Consider the following 26,503-nt stretch of genomic DNA (forward strand, 5'->3'; position numbering starts at 1 on the left):
TTGTTTAGCCAAGACTCCTTGATAACCGTGTTGTACTACTGCTCTCAGCTTGTGTGCCTGGAAAAGGTGTGATTGTTTGCACAGTTACGCTGCTGCAGATTCAGTCGTATCAGCATAAGATAATTAAACTGATAGCACTTATTTTATCAGACTGAACTGTTCTTTTATGATCACCTGTAGCTGGTGTAACTGTGTCTTTGCTATGGGATGCTTGCTGTCAGTCAAAATGGGAATAGGTAGTGAAGATGGACTTTGGCACGTGTGTGTTTCCTCAGGAGCTGCTCTAGCACTCTGTCAATAAACCCCATTTTGTTTGCTGACACAGCTAAAAGCATATTGCCAGACCCTAGACCAAATTAACTGCTATTCTGCACCTCATGTAATCATTTATGAAGTCAGTGTCACCATAAATGCAAGGTACCAGCACAAAGCAGACAACTATTTCCCACCCCGCTGCAGAGAGGTCCAGAAGGGACCTCAAGTTGTCCGCAAAACTGCAACTCTACCACTGTCTTTCAGAGTTGTTCAACAGGACACGAAGCACATGGCGCTGTTTGCTCTTGGGAGCCAGGCAAAGATTAGACCATGCTTTAAAGGAGAAGGAAAAAGAAAGTGGAGTTATGGTTATTTCCAGGCATCCACCCAAACTGCATACAGGTTTCTGCTTGGGAAATTACTTCTTTTTTAACCCTCTCTGGTTTTGGAGCTTTCATTAGTTCTTATTAAAACTGACACTACTCAATCCAGAGCAGAGCATGGTGGAGGTCTTGCACAAGTGGATTCCAAGTGCTGTCTTGCTTAACTGGAAAGTAGAAACGTAAAACATTGAGTTGGCTTAATTTTCTCCACAGACATACAATACTTGAATAAACAAGTAGTAATGAAAAAGGAGAGATTTAAATGCCTTCAGAGAATTTTCTCTCAGTGAATCCTGTGGTGCCATTATACACTTTGTTGTCCCAGATCTGCCAATCTCATTAAGTCCAAACCCAATTTACTGCAAATGGTTGGATTGTGATCCTTGAGTTTAATGTGTCCTGAACATGTGAAGATCTGCTGTCTGCCACACATACGGTAGGGTGACTCTGGGCTTTGTGGTAGGTGAGGTTGAGGGGTGACCAGGGTGACCAAAATGGGCAACACTGGCAGGTTTGCTGTAACTCCTGGGACAAAGATTATTTTCCAACAGGCTTCCAAAAAAACCACCCAAAATATCAATTTCTATAAAATGACTGGGATCAAAAGAACTATAAGGGGAAAAAATATTTACATATGCTCTTTAGTCTAGATTACATCAGCCAGAGCAATGTAGAGACCTAAGCACAAGCCAAATTTGTTTTCCTTCATGTTGCTAGCAGAGTTGGGAGTTTGCTATGCTGTACCAGTGCCTCCATGGGTGCTTTTACAGTGTAAGAACAGCTCCTTACCAAACAACTTGTATCCATCCTTTAAAGAAAGGCAGACAGACAAAGATAAAGTAATATAAAGTAAAAGAACTCAAACACTTTCTTCCTTCTGGCCTTGGTCTATTCAGCCAGTCCAACTCTCATGAATGCAAAACAAAGACAATAAAGAGGAACAGAATTGTCATGTTCTGGGAAAAGGTAAATCCTGTTACTACTCACAAATGTCATTCAATTGCCAAACCCTGGGGAATGTAATCCTTCCAAGAAGCTGGTCACCTCTCAGACATACACGTAGCCTCTCCTTCCAGGCAGCCCACTCTCCTCTCTCCCAGCTACAGGAGCTCTGGGCTGGTATGGTAGCACTAGGGTTGGGAGTGATCTTCACACCTGGTTTATTTAACATAGCCGTGCCTGAGATGCTGATAACAGTATTTTCATAGTGAATGATTTGCATTTCTGAGCCCATAGCACAGTGCCAGGCCCAGCCGCTTGGAGGTGTTCACTAGAGGTAATCAAGTATTTAGCAGCCATTGCTTGAGCAAACACGGTGTTAGGCCACGTCTTACAAAGCCACCAGCACACAAGTGGAACTCCTCCAAAGGACAGCATCCACCGCAGGGAGCACACAGGTTTCACCCATGGGTGCCTGGGAGGAAGGGCTGACGGTGCAAATACCATGGAGAGTAGAAGAGTTGTTAAGTGAGACGAGTGCTCTATGAATGTTTTAATGGTTCACGGTGTAACTGCAATGAGTAGGTTGGTATTTTTAACTGTTAAACATTCAGAAGCTTGAATTAAAGAACTGATTTATTCTATATCAAGCTTCTAGGTCTACATTTCTTAGTGGAGGGCACTGTTGCTGGACTAGACTACCTCTCTGGGACTTGTACTTCTTCTGTTTCTTTTTGCATGCAGAACCAGCTGTTACAAGACATAAATGAACAATTTACTGGCTGAACTTAGCACATGAATTGAGCTAAGGCTGTTCTCAAACACATGTACAATTGGAAACTCTTTGTCATCATCATTTGGGAAATACACAGCATTTACTGACACCGCAGTGTAACAGCAAGTTCCTGTATTTATAAATCTGACTTGGAAGTGCCGTGAAACAGGAAAGTCGATATAACACATTCCATGCTCACCAGATCGCTGTGCTATGGGAAGGCAGGCAGAGCGCTCTGCACTGCCTGGTGGCTCTCTGAACGGAGGCAGAGCAGGCTGCAGCGCTGTGCCTTGGCCATGCCTCAGTCAGGCGCAGCAGAGACGTCTTGCTTCGACATTCCAGCTGGGATCTCTCCAAGAGACTACACTGCACTTCGTGGAGAAACCTGCTCCGCTGGCGCCAGCTCGCGTGTCTGTAGCACGGAATAGCAAAGCTGGCATGAGAAGAAAGGAATAGTCTCACATTTGCTAGGGGAGAGAGCCTGTTAGGAGACAAGTCAGTTTTCTGTAATTATTCCCAAAATCAGCTTGTCAAGCAAGATGCTCGTGGAGCATCCTGGATTGAGCTTGGCCTCCGAACACATAGGCAGACTAAGGGCTGGTTTTGCTAGTATATAAAATGAAGTAAATATTTCCTTCTGTTTTGGTGAAACATAGCAAATCCAGTAGGGATCAGTCAGAGCTTCAATTTCTTTTACTCCAAGGATGCATTTTAGGATAAAGAATTTAGAGTTTCTTAAAGCAGGAACTTTAATCTCACTACGGATTAAACCATAGAATTGATGCCATAAGAAAATATTTATGAAGCACAGACTGCTCAAGCCAAGCAGGAAACATGTCATATCAAAGCTTTGAGAACAGGCATTTTAATACAAGTGATTTTATAAATGAACTAACAAATCTTAAAATGAAATTGGATCTGATGCCTAAGTGATGGGCTTGTAAAGCAGGCTTGTGTGAGGAGCTAAAATCATCCGGCCTGCCCCATGCGATAGCACCAAGTAGTCAGAATGGAGAACTGTGTGCCCTGAAGAAATCCAACCATCAAAAGAGGACAGTACACCCTTGTTCTGCAGCTTTTGGCAGGAAAGAGCAAACAATATGGTGTTATGTTTGGTCACAGAATCATAGAATGATTTGGGCTGGAAGGGACCTTAGAGCTCATCCAGATCCAACCCCCTGCCATCGGCAGGGACACCTTCCACTAGAGCAGGTTCTCTGGGCACCTCATACTGGTGTCTTACTGTCCTCAATCAAAACAAAACCCAACCCAATCACAAAACCAAACCAAAATGCAGTGAAGAAGCTACAAAAGATTTCCAATTGGTTGTAAAATGTCTTTTGAAGATCAGATGATTCATCATCTGAATCAAATTCTGCCCCATTTGTAGTAAACAGCGCCCTGTGTGGCATTCAATCTCTCAAGAAACACTAATGGGAAATGGAGTACTTTAAACTAAAGCTTTACATTTCTTCTCCCTTTCACCCAAGGGCTTCAAAGCGCTTTGCAAGCGCGACAGTAAAATCTCTTCAGCATTCCTGAGAGATCAGCAGATGGATCTAAAACTCCCTTGCACGGCACATAAACTCCTGAGCGGTGTGAGTGACTGCACATAACTCAAGAAACGGGCAGTGGGCTTCAGTGAAGGCTGCAGAGCTGCACAGGTCCCTTCTTTTGCTTTGGGAACCACCAGACAGGGACACCCCACTGCCCAGGTGAGCAGCCTCCACCTCCGTTTGGGTGGGAAATGGGACCAAAATCACTTCATGCTAATGCAGTGTTTCCTGAAACCCTGTGAGGACCTCCTGCCCTGGGAATAAACCCCCTTAGCTGGGAGGGAGTTTCTCCCCTTGTGCAGCAGATGATAATTGTATTGCTGTGAGTGGTGTTTCATGGTCACAAGGGAGTGAGCTAATTGCAGATTGGAAAACTAATTGCCTTATACTCTTCTTTCCTTTCTCTGGCTCATCTCTTTCCTGTGCGAGACCTCAAGCATGTTTCCCGCAAGTGGAGCAATGGAGACCACTGTCAGACCCCACACCACCAAAGCCTTTTAGCGTGCTGTGGAAAAATCATCATTCCTTTATATAAACCCACCAAACAGCGCGGCAGTTCCCCCAAAAAACTGATGTAACCTCCTGCACGCTGGGATTTGGGTTTATGTCCAGCCTCATTCCCATGGGGCAAGCCGACACCGGCGGGTGTAACCCGAGCTTTGGGAGCCGAATTCCAGCCGCAGGGAGCACGGCGAGCCGGGAAGCGGGGACACGAGGCACCTCACGGGCCGCAGCGGGTCAGGGCGCCCCGTCCTCACCCCCCACCCGGGGCCGGGCTGAGGCGGGAACCGCGCCGCTGCGGCGCCGGCAAACAGGCACCGGCGAGGGGCGGAGCTGGGGCCGAGGGGCGGGAGCAGGGGCTGGTGCGGATGTTCCGGGTCGGAGGGGAACGGAAGTCGGGACGTGGCCGCCGCGGCGGAGCAGGAGGCGGAGGGCGGGCGGAGGATGGCGGCGGTGCTGAGCTCCGACCGGCTCGAGGTGTCGGTGGACGGGCTGACGCTGAGCCCCAACGCCGAGGTGCCGCACTGCGAAGCGCGGCCGGGGCAAGGGGAGCCCGCGGCGGGGCGCAGCCGAGCGGGCCCCGGCTCTCCGGGCCAGGCGGAGGCCAGCGGCGAGGCGGCGGCGGAGGAGGCGGCGCTGAGCCTGGAGCGGCGCTGGGGCTTCGCGCTGGAGGAGCTGTACGGCCTGGCGCTGCGCTTCTTCAAGGGTGAGTCCGCACTCCCCGGCGCCGGGCGGGGAGCCGCGGCATCGCCCGTTTGCCCGCAGAGCCCCGGGTCCTCTGAGAGCCCCGAGGGGCGGCCCCGGGGGTCGGTGCTGCAGCGGGCTGGGTCGGAGGTGGCGTGCGGGGATGCGCTTTTCCTGGTGAGGAAGGTGAGCCCGGGCGGGGGACCGAGAGAAGGGCCGGACGGCTGCTGCGGGCTGCGGTGTGCCCGCTCCATGGGGCCGGGGAGGTGGTTCCGAGGGTTTGCCTAAAAACGGAGCGAAAAAAGAGAAATCCTTTCTTGTGGCATGTGAAGAAAACCCTAGTAAATGTAGGCGAAGAGTGCGCTCTTTGGGTGTCATCGAGTCTGCTGACAGCCGGGGTGCTGGCGTGAGATGCTGTGCCATCCACAGGGTGCTCACTTCTTTGCTGCTTCCAGTGCCGATAGGACTCCAGCTGGCAGCCGGGCAAGGAAGCCATAAAATTCCCAGGGTTTAGAGCTGTCTCGGGATCCCCTGCAGCCAGGTTTGTTTCTGCAGGGACCTTGCCACACTTGCTTTCCTCAAGGTGAGGAAATGGACCGTGGTTTCGGAGGAAGAGCTGCCTTCGCTCTAGCGCTCCATTGCGCTACAGCATCTGAGCGCCTCGCAGCCATGTGTCACTGCTGGAGCTCAGGCGGCTGCCGCTGGGCACGGGGCGCAGAGCAGGGAGTCCAGCGATGTGCCTGCGCTGGGGAAGGTGCAGCTCTGTACTTGGAAAGGTCACTCTTGTGGCAGGCAGTTGTTGGATGATTCCCGCAGGAAAGCTGCCTCTTTTGAGGGCAAGGCAGGTGGGAACCGTGCTACAAGGACAGAGTTGTCTGTTTTCTTCGCTTCGGCTGTCTTGCACACTGATAGTTGTTAGGAGCTCTAAGCAGTTTTCCTGAACGCTCATTCTTTGACTCTGTTCTGATGCCCTTCTGCAAAGCAGCTTTTTTTTTAGCATGCTAACATACAAAGATGCTTTTTTTAAGCTGTAAGATGCATAAGGATTCATAAGAGTCTTGATTTTTTTTTCTCTTTTTTTGTGTCAGAAGCTGCTGCCACCAGGTATCAGCTTGTGGCAGCATTGTAACTTCTGTCTCTTTCTCTTTTCAAGCTGCTTGAAAGAGTTCTGCTTTGGTTTAATGAACGTTTTTATTCTTGACGCAGAAAGAAATGTCTCTGCAGTAGCAAATCCCTTGTCTCGGTCATCTTTGGTCTTATTTTGTCTTGGTTTAATATTCTACCAGAACCTGTATTTACAGTATAAAAATTGCACATTGTGAATGAGCTTATCTACATTATTGCTAACCTATGTCTATTGTGTATCATGTTTTAATGACATTTATGCTTTACCTTTGTCTCCTCTTCGATGGTGAAAAGTCAATGGAGTGTCTAAGTTCCAGTTCCTTTTGTTGTGGTGTTTCAGCTGTGGGGGTTTTTGTTGCCTTCCTTTTTATTAAAGGCTTAATTTCAGTATGTTTCGACTTACTGCTGCTCATTTCTTAATCTGCTGTGATTTCTAGTAATGCATGGTTTTGCTCATAAGAGGAGGATTTTCCACATTGTGTGGAGTTATCAGACTTTCCAAAGGAAGACCTCGTTCCTCTTTCTTTATGACTAGGATAAGCCACGTGAAGTTATTGCTTGTATTTTCATCTGTATTTTTTTTTTCTGAAGGTGGCATAACACGAGGAGTTTTATTTATAGCTGCGATGCGACCTACAGGAGTTTGTAATACTTAAGAGCACTGATTCTGCCAGCTTGTTCTATATCTGCATGGCTCTGAAAATAATTGGTCTCATTTCCAAATGATTTTCATGCATCCACTGTCAAAACAACTGTGGGAGTGGGCATGGTTGTTTAGCAGCCTTGTAGATGCCAAGGAACAAATACGGATTCCTCCTTTCCTTCGAGGAGCAGCATATGAGGGATCTGAAGTTTGACCCATGCTGATAGTTCAATGCTGAGATCTCGTTTCTGATCATTCTTCTAAAAACTATACTGATTTTGAGAGGTGAGGTGTCTTTGAAAAACTTTATCTTAAAGCTAGTTGATATCCGTGCCTCAGTGTATGATGTTACCTACTCACACAGCTACTACAGAACAAACAAGTGATGCAGGGCAGCACTTGTTTGGGAGAACGATGGTATCTGGATTAACAGTGGTGACTGGGATGGAAGGAGCTTGGGTCGGGATGCTAGAGGAGTCCCTGTGTGAGGTCAAAGGGTGAGCAGCAATCTCTAGTTAAGCATCTTCCTTTCTGCTTCAGTGTGCAGACTGAGTTGTCTGGATGTAATTCATCATGCACTTTCTTCCTAGGGAGGTTGAATCTGATAAAATACTTTGGGTTTGCTTATTATAATGACTGCTAACACTTGCCTGTGGTGGCATATTGCATGTAACGGAATTGCTCGAAGACAAAGACAGGGTGGGAGTGCATATAAACAATGTGAAGAACACAACTGAAACTAGGCTAATATATTGAAGAGACTCAAAAGCTACTTCATCCTGTCTCTGATAAAGGCAGAAGCAGATCTAAAATGCTTGACCCTGGGTCACTTCAACCATCAGGCCCTAGGCTGTGCAGGAGATATGTGCTTGCTTTTTGTCGCATCCATAATGGCTTGTGAAGAGAGCTTTTTGGAATAACAGAGGCATAGAAAATTGATGGTTAATAGTGTTCCAGTCCATTTTTCTGTGAGAAAACAAGAGCCTTCCTTGCAATACACACTCTTTCCCTTACTGCTCTGGCGAGCCTAGCTCGAGTCAACCAGCATTTTGGCTGCCATTAAGAAGCTGCTCCACTGTGCTGGATCCAGTATATAGTGGAGAACATAGTCATGTTACTGAAAGGGGTGCATGTGTTTCTCTCTTGGACTGTCTGTAATTATGTGTCCTGGGGCAGCTGGCAGAGCAGAAGTGTCTCTGATGGCTTATTCTGCTGTGGTAGGAGCTATGTCAGGGAAGGTAACTTGTTTAAGGTGTAAGCTGTGTCCTGCAGTAGGAGGGGGTGCCTATCATAGCTCTGCCAGCAAATCTCTTCCAGTACCAGCCTGGCTTTATGGTTTTCCACATCCTGTCATTGAAATACCATTGCACCCAACCTCTAGTATATGACAGTCCCTGAACTGTTCATACACTGTCTAAAGTGATTTGCAGTGCAGCACAGCTGAGTAGACAATATACAAACCATATCATTTTGGTATCTAAAAGCTCTCCTGGTATGTTAAGTATTCTAACTTTGTTTGACTGCCCCAAGTTATTTCCTCCTATCCTAACAAGAATGCATCTTTAACCTCAGCAATACATCATTCTAAATTGTTTGACCTCACTTTTGTTTTGATGGTTAATTTGATGGCATGATTGCAATTCATGAGTTAAGTAGGCTCTTGTTTTCAGTATGAAAACCTCTATAATGTATCTGTGTTTGGTGTGAAGTTGAGCCTGTGATCACATTTAATTGGAAGGGCTGGTTGGTAACTCTTCTGTTGATGCAGAACATCCTCGGGAGAGGAGAAATAGGAGTCTAAGTGTGTACTGGGTTCTGCACACAGTGATTCAGTTCTTGTGCTTCTCAGTTTTGGTCCCGCTCATTAAAACTTTACCCATTAAGAGCACTAACATGAGACTTCTGTTTTCACAAGCTATGAGGTGAAAAATTGCAGTTCGTGAACTGTTTTCTAGCTTCTTATAGGTGACTCGACTGAATACTATCCCATGGGAATTGGGCATTTAGAGTGAGTGCAGTAGGTGAAGTTGAGTGGAAGCTGCAGCATGTTGTGCCACCATGTTCCTTACAAGGGAAAAAAATTATCTGAAGTTATGTAGGAGTAACAGTATCTTGCATGATGCAGTCTCTTAAGCATGTTTCTCAAGCTCCCTTGAGTCTAAATGTGTGGTTTTATACCAATTCATGTCAATGGTGCGGTGCCACAGAGTGACATAAGCCTCTGTTGTCTGCTTTTCATTACTAGTTACAGCTTCAACTTTCTGTTGTGTTTGCATGCCGACACAAAGGGTGGTCAGTGAAGTACCTGTAGCACAAGGAGGGTCATTAGTGTTTTAAGTACAGGTCTTCTGGGGTATTAAACTGAGCTGCTCTCAATGGATCTCTCTTTTGCAGGCATCTAAACAAAGTAGGCACTGTCAAGGAGAGCAGTTGTATGAAGAGCTGATATTAGGTGTGCAAGGATTTCCTTTTCAGGGGTGTTGTGGTTTCATGGCACACATCACTGAAGCCTGAGCCTGTAGTAAGTGGGGACCAGTCTTTCTCTGTGTTCTGGCTGAACTACTTCATGTTGTTAGTGAAGTATGTGTGTGTGTATGGCCCTTACTGCAGAATGCCTAAAGCCTCGTATGTCCATAGCCTGCCTTGTTTGTGAAACCATCCCCTTAGTCACTACTTGATTTGATCTGTTAGAGGCTGCTGTTTAAGCATCGTTTAGTTGACTTGAGGAATTGCCATTCCAGGTGGACGATGGTTTGAGGTATTGTCGAGAAGGAATCCCAGACTGGTTTGGGCTGGAAGGGACCTTAAAGCTCATCCAGTTCCAACCCCCTGCCATGGGCAGGGACACCTTCCACTAGAGCAGGTTGCTCCAAGCCCCTGTGTCCAACCTGGCCTTGAACACTGCCAGGGATGGGGCAGCCACAGCTTCTCTGGGCACCCTGTGCCAGCACCTCAGCACCCTCACAGGGAAGAATTTCTTCCTAATATCTAATGTAAATCTCCCCTCTGTCAGGTTAAAGCCATTCCCCCTTGTCCTGTCCCTACAGGCCCCTGTCAAAAGCCTCTCTCCACATTTCTTGGTCAGCCCCTTTAGGTATTGGAAGACTGCTCTAAGGTCTCCTTGGAGCCTTCTCTTCTCCAGGCTGAACCAGCCCAGCTCTCTCAGCCTGTCTCCAGAGCAGAGCTGCTCCAGCCCTCTCAGCATCTCCATGGCCTCCTCTGGACTTGCTCCAGCAGCTCCACAAATGTTGATCTGGACACAGAACTGCAGAGGGGTCTCACCAGAGCAGAGTAGAGGGGGAGCATCACCTCCCTCGACCTGCTCGCCACGCTTCTTTTGATGCAGCCCAGCAGATGGTTGCTTTCTGGGCTGCAAGCGCACGCTGCTGGATTCTCTTGAGCTAAAAGAAGTCTCTTATTCTTGTGTAAGAAAGCTGAGACATTCTCTGGCCCTGTTGGGTCAGACACGCCAGTGGCACAGGGAGGGATGTGTAGTTGCCGTACTACTGCTGTGCGCATCCTTTGGATTTCTCAGTGTGTTCCCTAGAGCTCTTTGATGTTCTTCAGCTTCCCGGCAGCTGTATTAGATGTGTGGGTAATACTTAAATGGGGCATTCACGGATGCTTGAATAAATTTGGCGCTTCTACTTGTCTGGACTCACTAATGCTGTTTTTGGCATATTTGACTCTGCAGATGGCTTCAGGTCCTCTGGTTCAGTTTAACAGCAACAATGCCAAATCTTTGGAATAATTATATAGTGTGGTTCACACTGAAGAATTCAACTGAAAAATAGCTAATATACAACTTTGCTCTCTTGACTGGCTCCAGATATTTTGCAGAGAGTTTGCTTCTAATCTGCATTATCTACAAGTTGCTGAATTCCTGTCTCGTACTTTTTCTCATCTGTCTGTTTTCCTCTCTTCTTTAGCTTGTTTGTTGTTCTTCCCTTGGGTTGCCACTCTTTGTAAATGTAGACTTTTGGCTTCTCTTGGTAGTTAAGGCTTGAGGTCTGACTTCTCTGTTCTGTGAAAATGCAGACGTGTGGTGTAGGGCATGGGAAACGTTGTTTTTATTCCCTTTAACCTTCTTCAGAAGCAAGTTCAAATACCGATGATGTTAGCTGGCTTAGGTAGCAGCCCGGTACAGCAAATAGCTATGGGTTTTGGCAGACAGCTGTAGGTATGCAGGTTGTGCAAGGTAAATTATGCCATAGGGACCCTCTTGGGAAGCATACTTTGCTCAGAAGCCTGGGAAAATTTCAGTGTACTACCCTTATCAATGGACTGGCTTTTAAGCTTGCTGCCCCAGGATATGAAGTATGGTTTCAAAGTGCATGTTGTTCATAGAGGCTAAAGGAAGTGCTTGCCACCTAATAAGCAAGTTCTGAGTTAGATATGAAGCGTGAAGAATTAAGGAAAAGCCAGAGAGCAGGAGACCTCAGACCCAGGGAGAGACATGGACATGAAGATTTGCATCTCTTAAGGATCACAGACTTGTTGGGATGGGAAGAGACCTCTGGGGACTGTAGAGTTTAGCCCCCTGTGTTCAGAGCAGGCTTCTCGGGACTACATCTGTTTGGGATTTGAGTATCTCCAAGGGTGGAGACTTCAGAATCTCTCTGTGCGTCCTGTTCCAGTGCTTGAGCACTCTCACAGTAAAGACCCAAACCAACCAACCACTCTTATGCTTAAGTGGAATTTCCTGTCATAGAATCACAGAATGGTTTGGGTTGGAAGAGACCTTAAAGCTCATCTAGTCCCAGCCTCCTGCCACGGGCAGGGACACCTTCCACTAGAGCAGGTTGCTCCAAGCCCCTGTGTCCAACCTGGCCTGGAACACTGCCAGGGATGGGGCATAGTTTGTGTCTGCTGCTCTTGTCCTTTCACTGGATACCACTGAATCTGGTTCAGTCTTTACATCCCCCCTTTCTCCACCCTACCAGGTGTTTTTGGAAATAGGTATTTTTATGGAGAAAGGTTTCTGTTTTTTTGAGGCTGGAAGCTATATTTGCTGTGGAGTTCTGTGATACTGGGAAAAGAGTGACTACTTGAGATTCTGGAAGAGTGAAGTGGACCTCTAGGAATGAGTAATAAGTAATTAAATGTTTACCTTCCTAATTCTTTGATTCTGGCTTCAAAACAAATGGTGTGCACGTGATGGTTCCTCGTAATGTTTTAACTAAGTTCAGTAATGTACTGAACTTGGTCTGTCAAAAATACAGCTTCTTGCTGTGACCTGTAAACAGCTTCTCTCTGGGGTGGCTTCCAATTTTCAGAAGTATTCACTTTGAGTTTCTTAATAAGCCATAGTAGAGGTATTGCCCCTCCTCTTTTGTTCTGAGATTTGCTGCTTTTCTTCATAATAACTCTGTTCACAAGCATCAGCCAAGCAATTTTGCAATACGTAAATGTCAGCCCTAAAATTCAGGTGTGAATTGGATTGTTCAGTTTGGGGCTGTAAACAACTTGTTCCAAAGGAGAGCTGGAAACGAGTGGCAGCTCTGCCCGCAGTTCCTGGCTACATGGGGAGCAGTTAGTAGCAGTCATGAGTAATGACTGTTGTTTACTTCTGGCAATAGCTCCCTCATTTTAGCCCTTCCAAAAGGAGATTATGCTTATTTATTTGTTTTCTTGTTCAAGAAAAAGGTCTTTTCTTAATGAGCAGTGTAATTATGTGTAGCGATGCTTTTTCCTGTGATTTGTTTTGACACTTTAGATGTGCTGAGGTAAGTCCTAGCTGACTAATTCATGTATAATTTTAGATCAATGCAAGTCTCTTCCTACCAGTAAGTGCGTGGCAGGATCTAACCAGGACTGCTTCAAAAGGTGTTGGTGTGGAGCCATTCGAATTCTGGTTATGTTCAAGCTTATGCTGCCTGTGTCTTACAGCTGGAGCTCTCTGAACGCATTGGTGCTGATGGAGTCACCTCTAAGACTTTTCATTTATTCCAGCTGCCTTGGCAAAGTGCAGCAATCCAATTCCCTCAAGGAGAACTCTCCCTTAATTCTAATTTTTCCTCTCTGCAGTTTTCCTTGCCTGAAGCCTTGCTTTTTCAGCTTCCATCGAGACGAAGAACACAAAAGGAGAGCAATCTATAAAGTTAACATCACCTCTTTCTTTGTGGAAAATCCTTCCTAGCCTCACTCTACAGCAGACTTAGCAGAGACATTTGATTTCAGTTAAGGTTTTTAAATATTTCAGAGCTATAGATCCATGTGGTATGATGTTCAACTAATTATCATAAATATTTATGTGATAACTTGCTAGCTAAGAGTGACTAGATGGTATGATGAAAAACACTTCACAATTCAGTTTCAGCAGCTGAAGTCTCTTCTGGACTGGTCTTCATTTGAATAGAACTGAATTTGTCTAACCTTTTGTGACTTGACTTTTACTTCTCTTTTTATTGAGGAAAAAGTGGTTATACAAAATGTTCTTTGCTGTCCCATACTTAATCAATTGATCACAACAGTGAAATTGTCTTTTGTGGTTTTTCTTTTTTCCTACAGAAAAAGATGGCAAAGCCTTTCATCCAACATATGAAGAAAAACTCAAACTTGTGGCACTGCACAAGCAGGTTCTGCTGGGACCTTACAACCCTGACACTTGCCCTGAAGTTGGATTCTTTGACGTGCTGGGGAATGATAGAAGGTAAAAGGACTGGTGCTCTTCTTGGTCTTAACTCTGCTTTTCCTGTCTGAAGATAACATCCAGTTTCCGCAGTAAGAAGACAAGTATGTGGGTTGCCTCGATATGTGTGTATGGTAGTGGAAAGTGAAAGTGGCCTCTTCGAATGCATCTTAGAAATCTGAGTCACAGTTCTGTAAAGATGCTAACAGAAGATTATTGGGTTTTTTGAACCGCATTAGGAAAAGCTGCTGTGCTGACAGTCCAATTTCTCATAGCAGTTTAAGAGTTCATGCCTGTGCATTAATGTGCAGGCCTGTGTTTCATCCTAACCCCACACCAGGGTTATAGCACACCAAGCCTTTTGCCAGTGGTAGCAGCATTCACCAAAGATAATTTCTGATTTCAGATACTTGATGCATTCAAACTCTGAGTAAACTTTCGTGAGATCTGGGCAGTCCCCGTGTCTCTCTTGCATTGCTTGCAGTTCAGGCTGCACTTGTAATGTCCATTGTTGCTATTTCTAGTGTGAAGGTAATGTGCAACACAGCACTGGCTTCTTGGAGCTGGACCCAGTGCACTGCTTTTGCCCAGATGGATGTAGCTTTCCTTTAGGAAGAATCAGGCTGTTGCATTAAACTAACTGAAGCACTATAATCGGTGGTTGTTACCATGTTTGTTCATCCAGTAAAATGTGTGCATTCTTTTCCTCAAACTAGAGTGGAAGAAGGGTAAAAAGTATTTCGGGTTCATTTGATAGCTGGGAAGCTTTTGGGTGTAGTTCAGAATTCTAAGTAGAGTTGATGGCGTGTATGAGATCTCATATAAGCAATCAGTTATGTCTGCCTGAAGGAGTTGTTCTGGTGTAGGCAGGAGAGAGCACTTTGGGGAGAAAGCTGTTGGTGCTCTGAAACTGCATGTGATAAACTTTGGTCCCTCATCTCACAACTTCTTTTCCTTTGCTGGGTTCTCAGAGTTCACTACTGACTTCAAAAGAGTTGAGCCTTCTGTTATTTCAGCTGATTTCTCTCTCTCAGGAAGGAATGGGCTGCCCTTGGAAACATGTCAAAGCAAAAAGCTATGACAGAATTTGTTAAGCTCCTGAATAGGTGCTGTCACTTGTTTTCAACGTATGTCACTTCCCACAAGATAGAGAAAGAAGAACAAGAAAAGAAAAGGTAATGTTTGAGTCCTTTGATGTTGGAGAATACTGAGTGTATAACTCTTGACCTATGGACAGTATCACAGCTAGCTTAGGCTGAATTTGTCCCGGGAAGAGAAGTGCTTGAGGTTTAGGTGGCTGTGATACCACTTGATCTCTTTTAAGCCTTTTTACTTTGCCAATAAGGAATGATTGCTTCTGAGATGATGACTCCTAGAATATAAAGAGTTGTTTTAATGTTGCTGATACTGTCATCTGCTTAAGAAATACACACTTCACAATGTCTGCACTGATATGTCTGTGGACTAACCATACACAGAACATGAAATTGTCAGGTGCTTTAAACTCCTCTTCTAGCATGGGTTAGCAGCTTGACAAAGGCTATCTTCTACTATCATTTACATATTGTGTGATTATTAAAATATAGTATCCATGTGTTTATTGAACGTATGTTAAAGCTTGGGAGTTGTTAAAGCTTTCCAGGCAATTTTCTTCTACTGTTCTCTGCTAGAGATAGTATAGTAACAGCTTAGAATGAATACCAAATTATAATATAGAGTTTACACTTGTCATACTGTAGAGTGCAGTAAAACTAAACAGTGATATGTTTTCTTCTTGTGTCCAACAAGACACTTCTCCAGGCCAATTTCAGTGGGAGGAGATGATACCAAACGAAAAGCCTTATTGGGTAGGCAAAAGGCAGGTTACAGCATGTTGAAAATAACTCATCCTAGGGTTGTAGGAATGCTGAAATAGCTTATTGAGTGGATGTTGCAGAAGAGAAGAGGAAGAACGAAGGCGGCGTGAAGAGGAAGAGCGTGAGCGTTTACAAAAAGAAGAAGAAAAACGTAGGCGAGATGAAGAGGAAAGACTGAGAAGGGAAGAAGAAGAGAGGAGGAGAATAGAGGAGGAACGACTTCGCATGGAACAACAGAAGTGAGTAGCTGAAACAAACAACACGTCAAAGAAAATAACTGCCTTGCACTTGAGACAACTGTGTTAACTGTTTAAATAGTTACGCTAGGATTGAATACCTGAAGTTCAGAGCACTTGAGTCTGGCAGTGACGTTTTCATCCTTAGCTAAGAGGGACACAGTATGCAGAGAAGAATTATCCTAACATGTCACTGTATGCAGCCTTCTCAGATCAAAGTGCCAGAGAAGCTTTGTTTAAAGAGAAGCTATGGAGGTTTTTGAATTCAAGGGCTGCACCTCATGAAGACTTGTGGCTCTGCTTCTTAAATGATTAATGCTGCACTCAGCTGAGCGGAGTTAAATGTCCATCTGGAAGCATTGTTTGAACTGTGACTTGAAAGTTTCCATCCTTTCACACAAGATGGAGCCTTGCAAAAAGGATAAGTGCAGTTCAGGGGGGTGTTTTGAATGTATGGCTGGAATTTTCTAACTTGGTAGCCTAATACTACCTCCTTAAATGTGCTCCCTTTCTAGGAAATGTGAAGTGTCTGCAGATCTCATTTGTAGACTGGCAATCACTGGATCTTACCACCTTTCTAAAAGGAGTGCAACATTCATGGTCAAATGCACTAAACCTCTGTTTGTAGCCTGAATTAAGTTGTTTACTTAGAATGTACAGCACTAGTTATATTTCATCATTCCCAGGTGTGCTGGAAACATGGATCTAGCTTTGCACACATAATATTTAAGAAAATAGTATATCATCAAAGCTGCTTCAGTCAGCAGCCATTTTCCACAATAAAAATGTCTTTGCAGGAGGTGCCTCTGGAGTAGATCCTGGGTTTGCTGTGTTTGGGAAGGGAGCAAATAATTAGTCCAAAAGTTTTGCTGTTTAACATGGTGAGAGACAGAGGAGTGTCAAATACAGACATAAATGAACAGAGAATACAATAGAAACTGTTGCACAGTGCTAGGTAACAAGAACTATGATATGCCTTGAAGATAAAAGAGTTTTATTTTAAACATGAATAGCAGATGTGTATTAAGTGGTCGTAGCAGGTTACAGAGATAAAGAATTTAGAGAGAAAAGGAATATTGGTATGTATATACAGGCCAAGTGTATCTAAACTGGTCATAGTTTGAGGAAGAGTAATTAAGTCTTGCCCTTTAGTATACTAAACCAGTCTAATCCTGGAGCTTTTAAAAGGTGGTTTTTGGGGAAGGAGGAAGAGTAGGAAGGAAAGAATTACCCTTGCGTTTGTGTGATGCTTCTTCCTTCTTCTATAGCATTGATAGTTGGTCACTGATGGATATAACATGTGAGACAAACCCTGGAGCAAACTGGTAATATTACTATGTAGTTTTTGTTAGCCCTTTGGAAAGAGGAGAAAAACTGAGCCTGTGCACAAGTGACTCGTGTTCTTTCTGAAGTTTCAGCAGTTGAGTTCATTGGAGGTGCAGATGCCCTATTTGGCAGAACATTTTTGTTCCTGAATTAGGCCACAGTCAGTCATGCTTTTCATATTTGTTTGCATACTGTCCTGGGAAATTAAGATAGTAAATGTGGTGTGTTCTTCTTAGAGGTAGCAGAAAGTATTGTCATGCTGTACCACAGCACGTATGTCCTTACCAATATCTGTAGAAGGGCTGCTAGAAGAATGGTTTCTACATGTTTTCTGGAGGAACCAAATGTGGGGGTTTTCCTCTTGCTTGCTTGAGAAATTTAGTCATGCATTTTTTGTAGCACTACCTCTTGATCAGACTACAGATTGAGAATTATGTAAGAGCTTTTGTTTCTTCAAGCATTGGGTAGAAATTGTTGCTCCCTTCTTTATATTCTCAGCGTATTTTTTCGGCAGAGTTCACATTTGCATTGCCTATGGGCTCTGCTCTATTATGTAGATTTGTTTTAATTGGTTTTTGCAGGAATTGAATTAGCTGTCTTTGAGGCTACTTAAATCACTTAAGTACAGGGATTTCCCCAATACCCTTAGCTGCTTGTAATCTTCATACTCTCCTCCTACCAATCTAGGCAACAGATAATGGCAGCGCTGAACTCCCAGACTGCCATTCAGTTCCAGCAGTATGCAGCCCAGCAATATCCGGGCAACTACGAACAGCAGCAGATCCTAATTCGGCAGCTCCAGGAACAGCATTATCAACAGTACATGCAGCAGTTGTATCAAGTCCAGCTTGCACAGCAACAGGTATGGCCAAGCAGCTGAGAAACTTGGTTTTTGTGTTCCAGGCTGTCTCTGGGAGGTGCTTACTTGTCTGCTGTTATCTCCTTGAAAAGATAATTGCTACAAGGGGAGATAGTGTCCTAGTGACTAATGTTGCTTCAGATTTAAACACCAGAGCCCCATTATTTGATCCTTTTCAAGTAGTTTTCTGAAGCAGCAGTTAGTTAAGAAAATTCTAAGCAGCCATTAGTAATTACTTGGTTCAATATTATTCTTGGAGACCAAATGTGAAATGCTCTGCTTCAGCATTGATTGTGTGTGTAGTTTAATGGGGGTACATACCAGTGCATCTGAGCATGAACAAAGCTATTCCAGTGACTCTCCGTGTAGGTATCACCCCTGAAGATCTGTGTAGAGCAGCAGGCTTTGGTCAGCCATGTGTTTCCAGCTGAACGTGCATGCAGCACTGCCACATCACTACTGGGTTTGAGACTGCTGCTGCCTGTCAACTTGAGCACTACTGACTTCTCCCTCCTTTTGCATCTATTGTCTGACATCAGTATCTAATCACGTTGCTTGCTCGTGATTTGGGTGGGAGGACAAACTTTTATATTTCTGGTATCAATGGGTGGAGGTAGCACATTACTACTTTGCAGGGGTTTTGTGCCTCGCCTGGGAAGGCTAATTCTCTGTTTAGGGGAATCTCGCATCTCTAACGAAAGTGCTGTATTCACATCTCAAGCTATTTTAAGGTTCAGAGATGTCCATCTGTAACTGTCTTAAACAGATGTAAGCCAGACTTCAAACTCTTGTATGTCTGATCTCTCTAGGCATGACCTGAATCTTAAATGGCCTATAACTGCCAGCCTGAGGTCTACTGTTCTTGAGCTAAAGACTTAACAGGAAATTAGTTACTGAATTTTAAGTCCGGTGTGTTCTGATGAGGTGGCTGCCCTCAGCAAAGAACTGTCCAAGGAAGAAAGCCACACGAACGCATGTGAATCTCATGAAATTCAACCAAGTGCAAGGTTCTACACCTGGGTCAGGGCAGCCCCCAATATCAGTACAAACTGGGGATGAGGGGATTGAGAGCAGCCCTGCAGAGATGGATTTGGGGGTACTGGTGTTTGAAAAACTGGACATGAGCTGGCAATGGGCTCTTGCAGCCCAGAAAGCCAACTGTATATCCTGGACTGCATAAAAAGAAGTGCGGCCAGAAGGTTGAGAGGGAGGTTATTCTCCCTCTCTACTAGGCTATCATGAGACCCCTCCTGGAGTCCTGCATCCAGCTCTGGGGTCCCCAGCACAAGATAGACAGGGACCTGTTAGAGTGGATCCAGAGGAGGGCCACGAAAGTCCTCAGAGGTCTGGAACATCCCTCCTGTGAAGAAAGGCTAAGAGTGTTGGGGTGGTTCAGCCTGGAGAAGAGAAGGTGAGACACTGCAGCTTTTCAGTACTTGAAGAAAGGGGCTTATAAAGAAGACAAAGACCTTTTTGCAAAGGCCTGCAGTGACAGGACAAGGGGCAGTGATTTTCGTCAGAGAGTATAGGTTTAGGTTGGACATAAGGAAGAAAATGTTTTTACAATGAGGGTGGTCAGACACTAGATCAGGTTGCCCAGGGGAGTTGTGGATGCTCCATCATTGGAAGCCTTCAACATCAGATTGGATGAAACTTTGAGCAGCCTGATCTAGTGAAAGATGTCCCTGCCCATGACAGGCAGGTTGGCCAAGATGATCTTTAAAGGTCCCTTCCAAGCCAAACCGTGATTTGATGGAGTTGAAGTGGTACAGGAAAGTCAGAGGCTTCCTGCACTGTTATAGTTACTTTTGGAGCTTAGTGACACCTTATTACCAATGCTTTGGTGTCATAGTGGTAAGCAAAAGCTATAGCCTCATCAGTCTTGCCCTTCTGTAATTGATACTCCCTTGAGACTGAGGTGTCAGACACTGCTGCTAATTTTCTTCAATGCTATCAGGCATTGCTCCTTTCAGTCATTGCTGTCTGCTTTCTACATACAGAAGACTAACATCTTCCAAGACCTGGGCAAAACAGCCTTGCTTTTATAGTGGCTTACAAAATAGAAAGCCTGCTAGGCAATGAAGCTTATCTTTCACATCTCTACTTAGACAACTCTTGTAAAGGAAAGGATGAAAAAGCAGCATGTAGCAGAGCTAAAATTGCCTAATTCTGCTTCAGACTTTCCTGAAGACTTCTGAGGAATACTTTTTTTTTTTTTTTTTTTTTGATGACTAACTCAGCCACCTTGGGATCTATTAGTGCAGTTAAAAAGTGCTGTTCTGTCATGGCTGCAACAGATTAGCTTATGATACCATTAATTTTGGAAGGGCTGTATGCAATAGTGGTCTAGAAAAGTTTTTGCTGCTTTACATTGACTCAGCACATAGAACTGTAGTAGAAAGTGGATCTGGGCAGCAACTATACAATTGCTCAAATTTGAAATCTAACTAGTGTTGGACTATACGGTCTTCATACTATGTTCCATTCATTTGTCAAAGTCATGTGCTTATTAAGTTATTCTTTAAAGAATGGTAGTGTGAATTATACCTTTTCCCTGTCCCCATGGAAAAGTATATGTAATCTCTCTCTACTGATAACTAGGAGCAGGGGAATAAGCCTTGAAGCAAAAGGGGTAATGCATCCTGCTTAAATCCAAAGGATGGTTGTTATCTAGTATAATCTCATTTTAGGTGTATTTAATCCTTTGTGCAGGGACAGCATGATAAATTCCACCTAAAGAGTTTCAGTGTACGCTAGTCATCTTCTAAAAACAGCACCTCTGAGCTTTAATAACTCTTCTCCCAGACCACTCACAGTCCTTGTGGTTCTTGAGCATCCTGCTTTCATATTAAATAACTGCCTTTGTGGATTTGATAGAGAACCCTGTTGAGCAGGTTAAGTCACAAATTGGCAAGTACTTAATAGACCTCAAATACTTCCAGCTCTTTTAGACCTGGATGAGCTCAGGCTAGAACCCTTTGAGCCCACTGGTAAAAACCAGCAAACAAACCAATCACTTTCCATTTTGAAAGCAATGTTATAGGAATAACTGAAATGCAGAACTTCCCTAGTTAAGTGCAAGAGCTTATTGTGTGTGCCCGAATTAACTTGGAAGTTGAATCTTCTTTTTCAGGTTGTATCCACCAGCCTAGAACAAAGTGAATTCACTTCCTCTGATACTAAGTGCATGCAGTTACCGGTGGTTAATGGGTGCTGCTTATGGGCTTTTGTGTCAAGCCTCCTCCTGGGGTGCAGGGGGAGATTCTTTCTTTAAAGTGTCTTTATACCTTCTGCTGGAAGAGGGAGACATCTTGGGAGGTTTTGGTTTTATTGACTTAATTTCTGTCATTTTAGGCAGCCTTACAAAAGCAGCAGGAGGCAGTTGTGGCAGCGACAGGGACACCCCTGACTACTGCATCGAAGGCAAATGCACCTGCCCCAGGGGACACACCATCTATTAACGGGCAGGCCAGCACACATGCAGACAGCCCTGAAAAAGAGCTGGATCCAGAGGTTTTGGAAGAAGCACTGGAGAACGGACCAAAAGGTAGGGCTATTTAGATTCCTTAGTTAAAAATGCATAATAAAAGCTTTTCTTAGGATTCAGATGTCTGAAGTATGGTTGCTGTGGCTCTTTGCTGGGCTTCATTGGGTTATGCAAGAGCTAGCTTTGATTTCTGGGTCCAGTCTCTCTCAAGGGAGTACGATATTGCACAGGCAAAACTCAGCTTTGGGGAAAGGGAAAGAGGAAGCAGCAAAGGCATTTCAAGCAAAGTGGATGGGATCCAGAACCTCTTTTTACCTTGACTTGAAGGAAAGGAGCATAAAAGTTATAGCAGAAAGCCATTTTGTGTAGAAATATAGAACGCTTGAACTCAGGTCAAAACTGAATGATTTAGCCTTGCAGATTAAAATAAAGCTAAATTCTAACTCTCTCTGAACACTGCCCTACTTACATGCAGTCCAGATTGCTGTCCCCTCACATTTCCCACCTTCCTCAGACAGCTTCTAGGAAGCTGTGGAAGGGGGACAGGAAAAGTTGCCTCCCAGCAGCGCTCTCGTTGCTGGTATTTCTGGGTGTTACCTCTGTGCTTTCATCCACCATCAGTCATAGAATCATCACCATAGAATGGTTTGGGTTGGAAGGGACCTTAAGGCTCATCTAGTTCAACCCCCCTGCCGTGGGCAGGGACACCTTCCACTAGACCAGGTTGCTCCAAGCCCCAGAGACTTTCTGGATCCCAGTATGAAACCAACAATGTCATGGTCCCTGTCTGCATAATGAGGTGTCCAGTTATTTTAGTCAGGATCTGACGGTTCCTACACAAATACACCACCTCGGGTTCTGTCTTATTAAAACTCCTTTCAGTGAAGGGTTCTGTGCCATGTAACCTCGTCACCTGTCACAGTAAATTAGTCTTCTGAGTCTTTTCTGTGTAAGCACTGGTTTAAGTGTGGTGGATGGGCAGACTGGTAAGATTTAAATGTGCAGTGTCATATCTAAACTTGCACTGCATTTTGCGCAAGTTTCAACCATTAAAAGATGTTTCTTAAGGAAATAAAAATAAAAATTACTTGGAAGCAACTCTGATGCTTGTGGTCCTCAATCGTCCCTAAGGCACACCCAAGCATGCAGCGTAAGTAACTGAAACAAAGCTTAACTGGAGTCTTTCCTCCCCTCTCTCCAGATTCTGTTCCAGTGATAGCTGCCCCATCGATGTGGACACGACCCCAGATAAGAGACTTCAAGGAGAAAATCCGGCAGGATGCAGACTCTGTGATCACAGTGGGCCGAGGAGAAGTCGTTACAGTTAGAGTACCAACTCATGAGGAGGGCTCTTACCTCTTCTGGGAGTTTGCTACAGACAATTATGACATTGGTTTTGGAGTGTGTTTTGAATGGACAGACTCCCCTAATACTGCAGTCAGTGTGCATGTCAGCGAATCCAGTGATGATGAGGATGAGGAAGATGGTAAGTGTGATTATTTATGTAATCTTCCAGTCCTGCAGAGCTTGCCATGGGGGAAAACACAACTGCTTGTCTTGTGTAATCTCCTAGTTTCCCTGACTTCCATCTAGCTGGAATCTTGTCTTCAGTTTACAATAGGAAGTGCAATTCTGAAAGTAATTTTAGTTACCTCATTTGGTCACAGTTAAAGCAGTTGAGGGTGGGGAAAATGCTTTTCCTAAGTTTTACTTACTCCTTAGCGTGCCCTCTTGTCCAGTTCAGCTATTCAATAACCTAGATTGAAACCTTTGCCATGATAGAGCATAGTGGATCTGCATGCTGAAAACCTTAAGAAAAATCCTGCCCTGCTCTTCATGAGCTTTTTCTGGGGAGGAAATTCCCCTTGAGGCTTCAGCAAAACAGCTTTTAAGAGAGCAGCTCCTGATAGTGGCCAGGACACAAGTCACAGCCTTTGTCTATGGGGCAGCCTAGCATGCCATCAGGAAAAAGTGTTTTGAAATGAGCAAGTGATGTGCTTGGAAGGAGCTGCTCTGATGCAGGGAGCAGTGGCCTTCTGGATATTACCCCTGAGTAACCATAGTAGTGTGTATGTCAGATCAGTAGCAGTCAATGTGGGGTAATGTCTTAACGAAAATGAAAGCTTGGCATCTCTACAAACTGATCCAGCTTTGGTTATGGAGAGTTTTAATATCAGACTGTAAAATCCATTATAAAGTGAGCACGCTCACTGTGCTTCCTGCTTCTGAATGCTTTAGCCACTGCCTCGGTATGAACCCCTTTGACCCATCTGATTTCTAACCTAACAAAGAGTGCCTTGTCCACCACAGATCAGTCTGACTTTCTCTTGTAAAGCATCCACCCATGTTAACTGACACCTTCTTTTTTTTTTTTCCTTGCAGAAAATACTAGCAGTGAAGAAAAAGCCAAAAAGAATGCCAACAAGCCTCAGCTCGATGAAATAGTGCCTGTGTACAGACGAGACTGTCACGAAGAAGTGTATGCTGGCAGCCACCAGTACCCAGGGAGAGGAGTTTATCTTCTTAAGTTTGACAACTCCTACTCTCTATGGAGGTCAAAAACAGTTTACTACAGAGTTTATTATACTAGATAAAGGTGTGGCTGTGTCTGAGGCTGGGCTGTGCAGAAGATGTCATTTTATTTGGAATTTTCTTCAAGCATAATGGATCCTTTTGAGTCTGTGTTTTATCCTGTCTGTATCTGTATGGTTTGCGTGAACTTCTAACAAGTAGACACTGGGATCTTCCTGCTCCATGACACTAATGCATATTGCATTGGGCTTAACAGAGGATCTCCCTAGCTCTTTTGGGTATTGGAGTTAACCAATGGAAGTCATTGGCTCCAGTGCTAAGGTCACATCAGCTGCATTTGTTAAAGCCTCATGAAAAAGGGGGAGGGAGTTGCTGGCTCACTGGCTGGGTGATCTGATGTTTCCAGGTCTGGATGCTTTGAATAACTTGTTAACAGTTCATTTAAAGGTCCCATCAATAACTGGTAGATTTGGATGCAGTTTGCTATGTAGCAAGTTTCTCTTAACTGTAATGGAATGTCAGATTTTTACACCATTAAAACTTGAAACTTTTAAGTTGATGCAGTTTAGAAACAAGTTGTCTCGCTTCTGTCCTCATCAAAGAAACATTCAGTTCCTTAAACCAGTGTAGCGGCTAAGACAAGGATGAACAGCATCCTGAAAGTACAGCAAATAACCTCTTTTGAATGACAATTAAAAGTGTATGTAACAAGAAGAACCTTAATATCTCTGCCCCACTGCTAACCCCAGAATAAAAAGTAATTTTTTGAGGCAATTGACTTTGAACCAGGGCACAAACTATTTCTAAGTTTGGTGGGTTTTAATGGGGTAGACTAAAAAATATCTATATCTGCAAACCTGAAACCAGTTTTCTGCACAGTCTTCTGGTTTGTCTGGTTTTGTAAGACCTGAATAAGCACGTTGTGCATCTGAAGAACAGTAAGTCACTTTGATAAAGTATAGGAGTTAATGTTGCACTAACTATGGAAATCACTGCCAGTCCATTTCAGTCTGAGCTGGTGATAGCTGGGTGCAGACTTTCTACTTTAATCTGTAACTGTCTGCAGAAAGGCAGAGTGCACATACAGATAATAATGTAGCTTTAATCTCAATTCCATATGGTTTGGTTGGGGCATCTCATATTTTGTATAGTGGAAAAATGCAGGTGGCTGCTTGAGGCTGCAGTAAGAATCTGCTCTCCTCGGAGCCCTGCACCCCAGGGGGGTGACGACTTGTGTAAGTGCTCTCTGCATGGGTAATGCACTTTGTTATTGGGAGAAAACGGTTACTTTGGGTTTCTCAGATGAGTTCTTGCAGTAAAACTTCCATTGATTAGCTGCAGCATGTACAGTTCCATGGCAAATGATGTTGAGTTTGTTTGAATGATCGGTTTGTACATACATGATACTTTCCTTTCCTCATACCAACCATGGAGATATTTCTCCTAGAGCGCTTAAACCTGTCATCTTGCATTTGGTTCAGCAACACCGTACCAGCTTCTAGCTAGTTAGTGCTGCTTTATCCAAATACACTGTACAATGTTCTGCTCTTGTGTACATACAGTATATAAACCACGAGTTTAGGAAGTACCTTGCTTTTAAAGAAAACTGTATTTAATGTAAAAAAGGAAAAAAAAAAAAAACCCTTTTGAAAAGGCAGGCACTAATATATTTCTTCTGGTCTTCAATTTAAATCTTCTTTTTTTTTTTTGTCCATACAAAAATGTTACAACCTTTTCCTCGAAGAATCTCTGTTCTTGGGAGCGGTGTTTGTCGCTTTAAATGGCAGCACTTACTGTCATGTGTTGGATGTTAGAACTTTTACGTTTCCAGACTTTTTTTATTGCCTCTGGCTGTTGATTAGTACAGTACAAGTGCGATTTCAAGATACCTTGAGATAGTATTTAATCCGAATTAAAATACATTTATCTGTAATGCTGTTGGCTTTTTATTAACTTGGAAACCTTGGCATTGCTGTGGATGGCTGTTCAGCTAAGAGAAGCTTGTCCTCTGCCCTCTCATTTGTAGACCTTCAGTACCATGCAAACACCACGGTCTTAGCAGACGAATCACTTGGATCAAAGGCTCTGCATGAGTCTCTGGATGAGGCCATCTATCAATATTGGAAGAGACCAACTTGGAACAGCAAAACCTTTGGTTTTGAAAGGGTTGGATGTGGGCAGCTAGAACTTGTAAGCAAAGGGCCTACCTTTCCCCCCGCAGCTTAATGAACCCAGTCCCAAGCCACAGTAGGGGCTGGCTGCATTGTCCTGAAATGCCCTTGGCCTAAAGGGCAAGAGACAGGTATCACTATGCAGTTTAGACTGAATGAGAAGAGAAGCAAGAACCCAGAGCCAAAAAGGCAAGTTATGCTAAGGTTTCTGTTGGCCGAAATCCCAGTTCTCTGCTTACCTACTACTAGTAAGTAGCTTTTATCATGGAGCTGAGGCCGGAAGTGGGTTTTGCACTGGTTTGGTTGGTGTGCCAGGTCCCATTGGCACCATCTGCCCCCAGCCTCTCAACCTGGTGCTTCCGGATTTTGTCTGGGGAGCAGAGGTGATCTTCAGTGAGAACAAAACAAGTGCTGTGCTGTTAGAAGCAAGATGCTGAGAAGTTCAACGTACCAAATAGTCTGGGTATGGTACAAAGCAGTTTCACATGAAGTGTGCCAGTGCATTGAAAACCAGAGCAATTACAGCAGCAAGCCTCCCCAGCTG

At 44.3% G+C, this 26,503-nt stretch overlaps 1 protein-coding gene across 1 annotated transcript; it reads left to right on the forward strand.

Moving 5' to 3' along the window:
* The first annotated feature begins 4,790 nt into the window (after positions 1-4,790).
* On the forward strand, positions 4,791-25,721 carry ACBD3 (acyl-CoA binding domain containing 3). The gene is made up of 8 exons (XM_030499843.1): positions 4,791-5,115; positions 13,372-13,513; positions 14,527-14,667; positions 15,429-15,587; positions 17,598-17,772; positions 21,124-21,316; positions 22,458-22,742; positions 23,639-25,721. The coding sequence occupies exons 1-8, from the start codon at positions 4,854-4,856 to the stop codon at positions 23,848-23,850; spliced, it is 1,569 nt and encodes a 522-aa protein (XP_030355703.1). The 5' UTR covers positions 4,791-4,853; the 3' UTR covers positions 23,851-25,721.
* Positions 25,722-26,503: the final 782 nt, after the last annotated feature.

The sequence above is a fragment of the Strigops habroptila genome, chromosome 10 (assembly GCF_004027225.2).
Source record: "Strigops habroptila isolate Jane chromosome 10, bStrHab1.2.pri, whole genome shotgun sequence".
Classification (NCBI taxonomy): Eukaryota; Metazoa; Chordata; class Aves; order Psittaciformes; family Psittacidae; genus Strigops; species Strigops habroptila.

What these genes read in the sequence shown, in the direction of transcription:
- ACBD3 (XM_030499843.1), top strand. Translation starts at nt 4,854, where the DNA reads ATGGCGGCGGTGCTGAGCTCCGACCGGCTCGAGGTGTCGGTGGACGGG. An exon ending in GGCGCTGCGCTTCTTCAAGG is followed by an intron (nt 5,116 to 13,371) that starts GTGAGTCCGCAC and finishes TTTTTCCTACAG; the next exon opens with AAAAAGATGGCAAAGCCTTT. An exon ending in GAAGAACAAGAAAAGAAAAG is followed by an intron (nt 14,668 to 15,428) that starts GTAATGTTTGAG and finishes TGGATGTTGCAG; the next exon opens with AAGAGAAGAGGAAGAACGAA.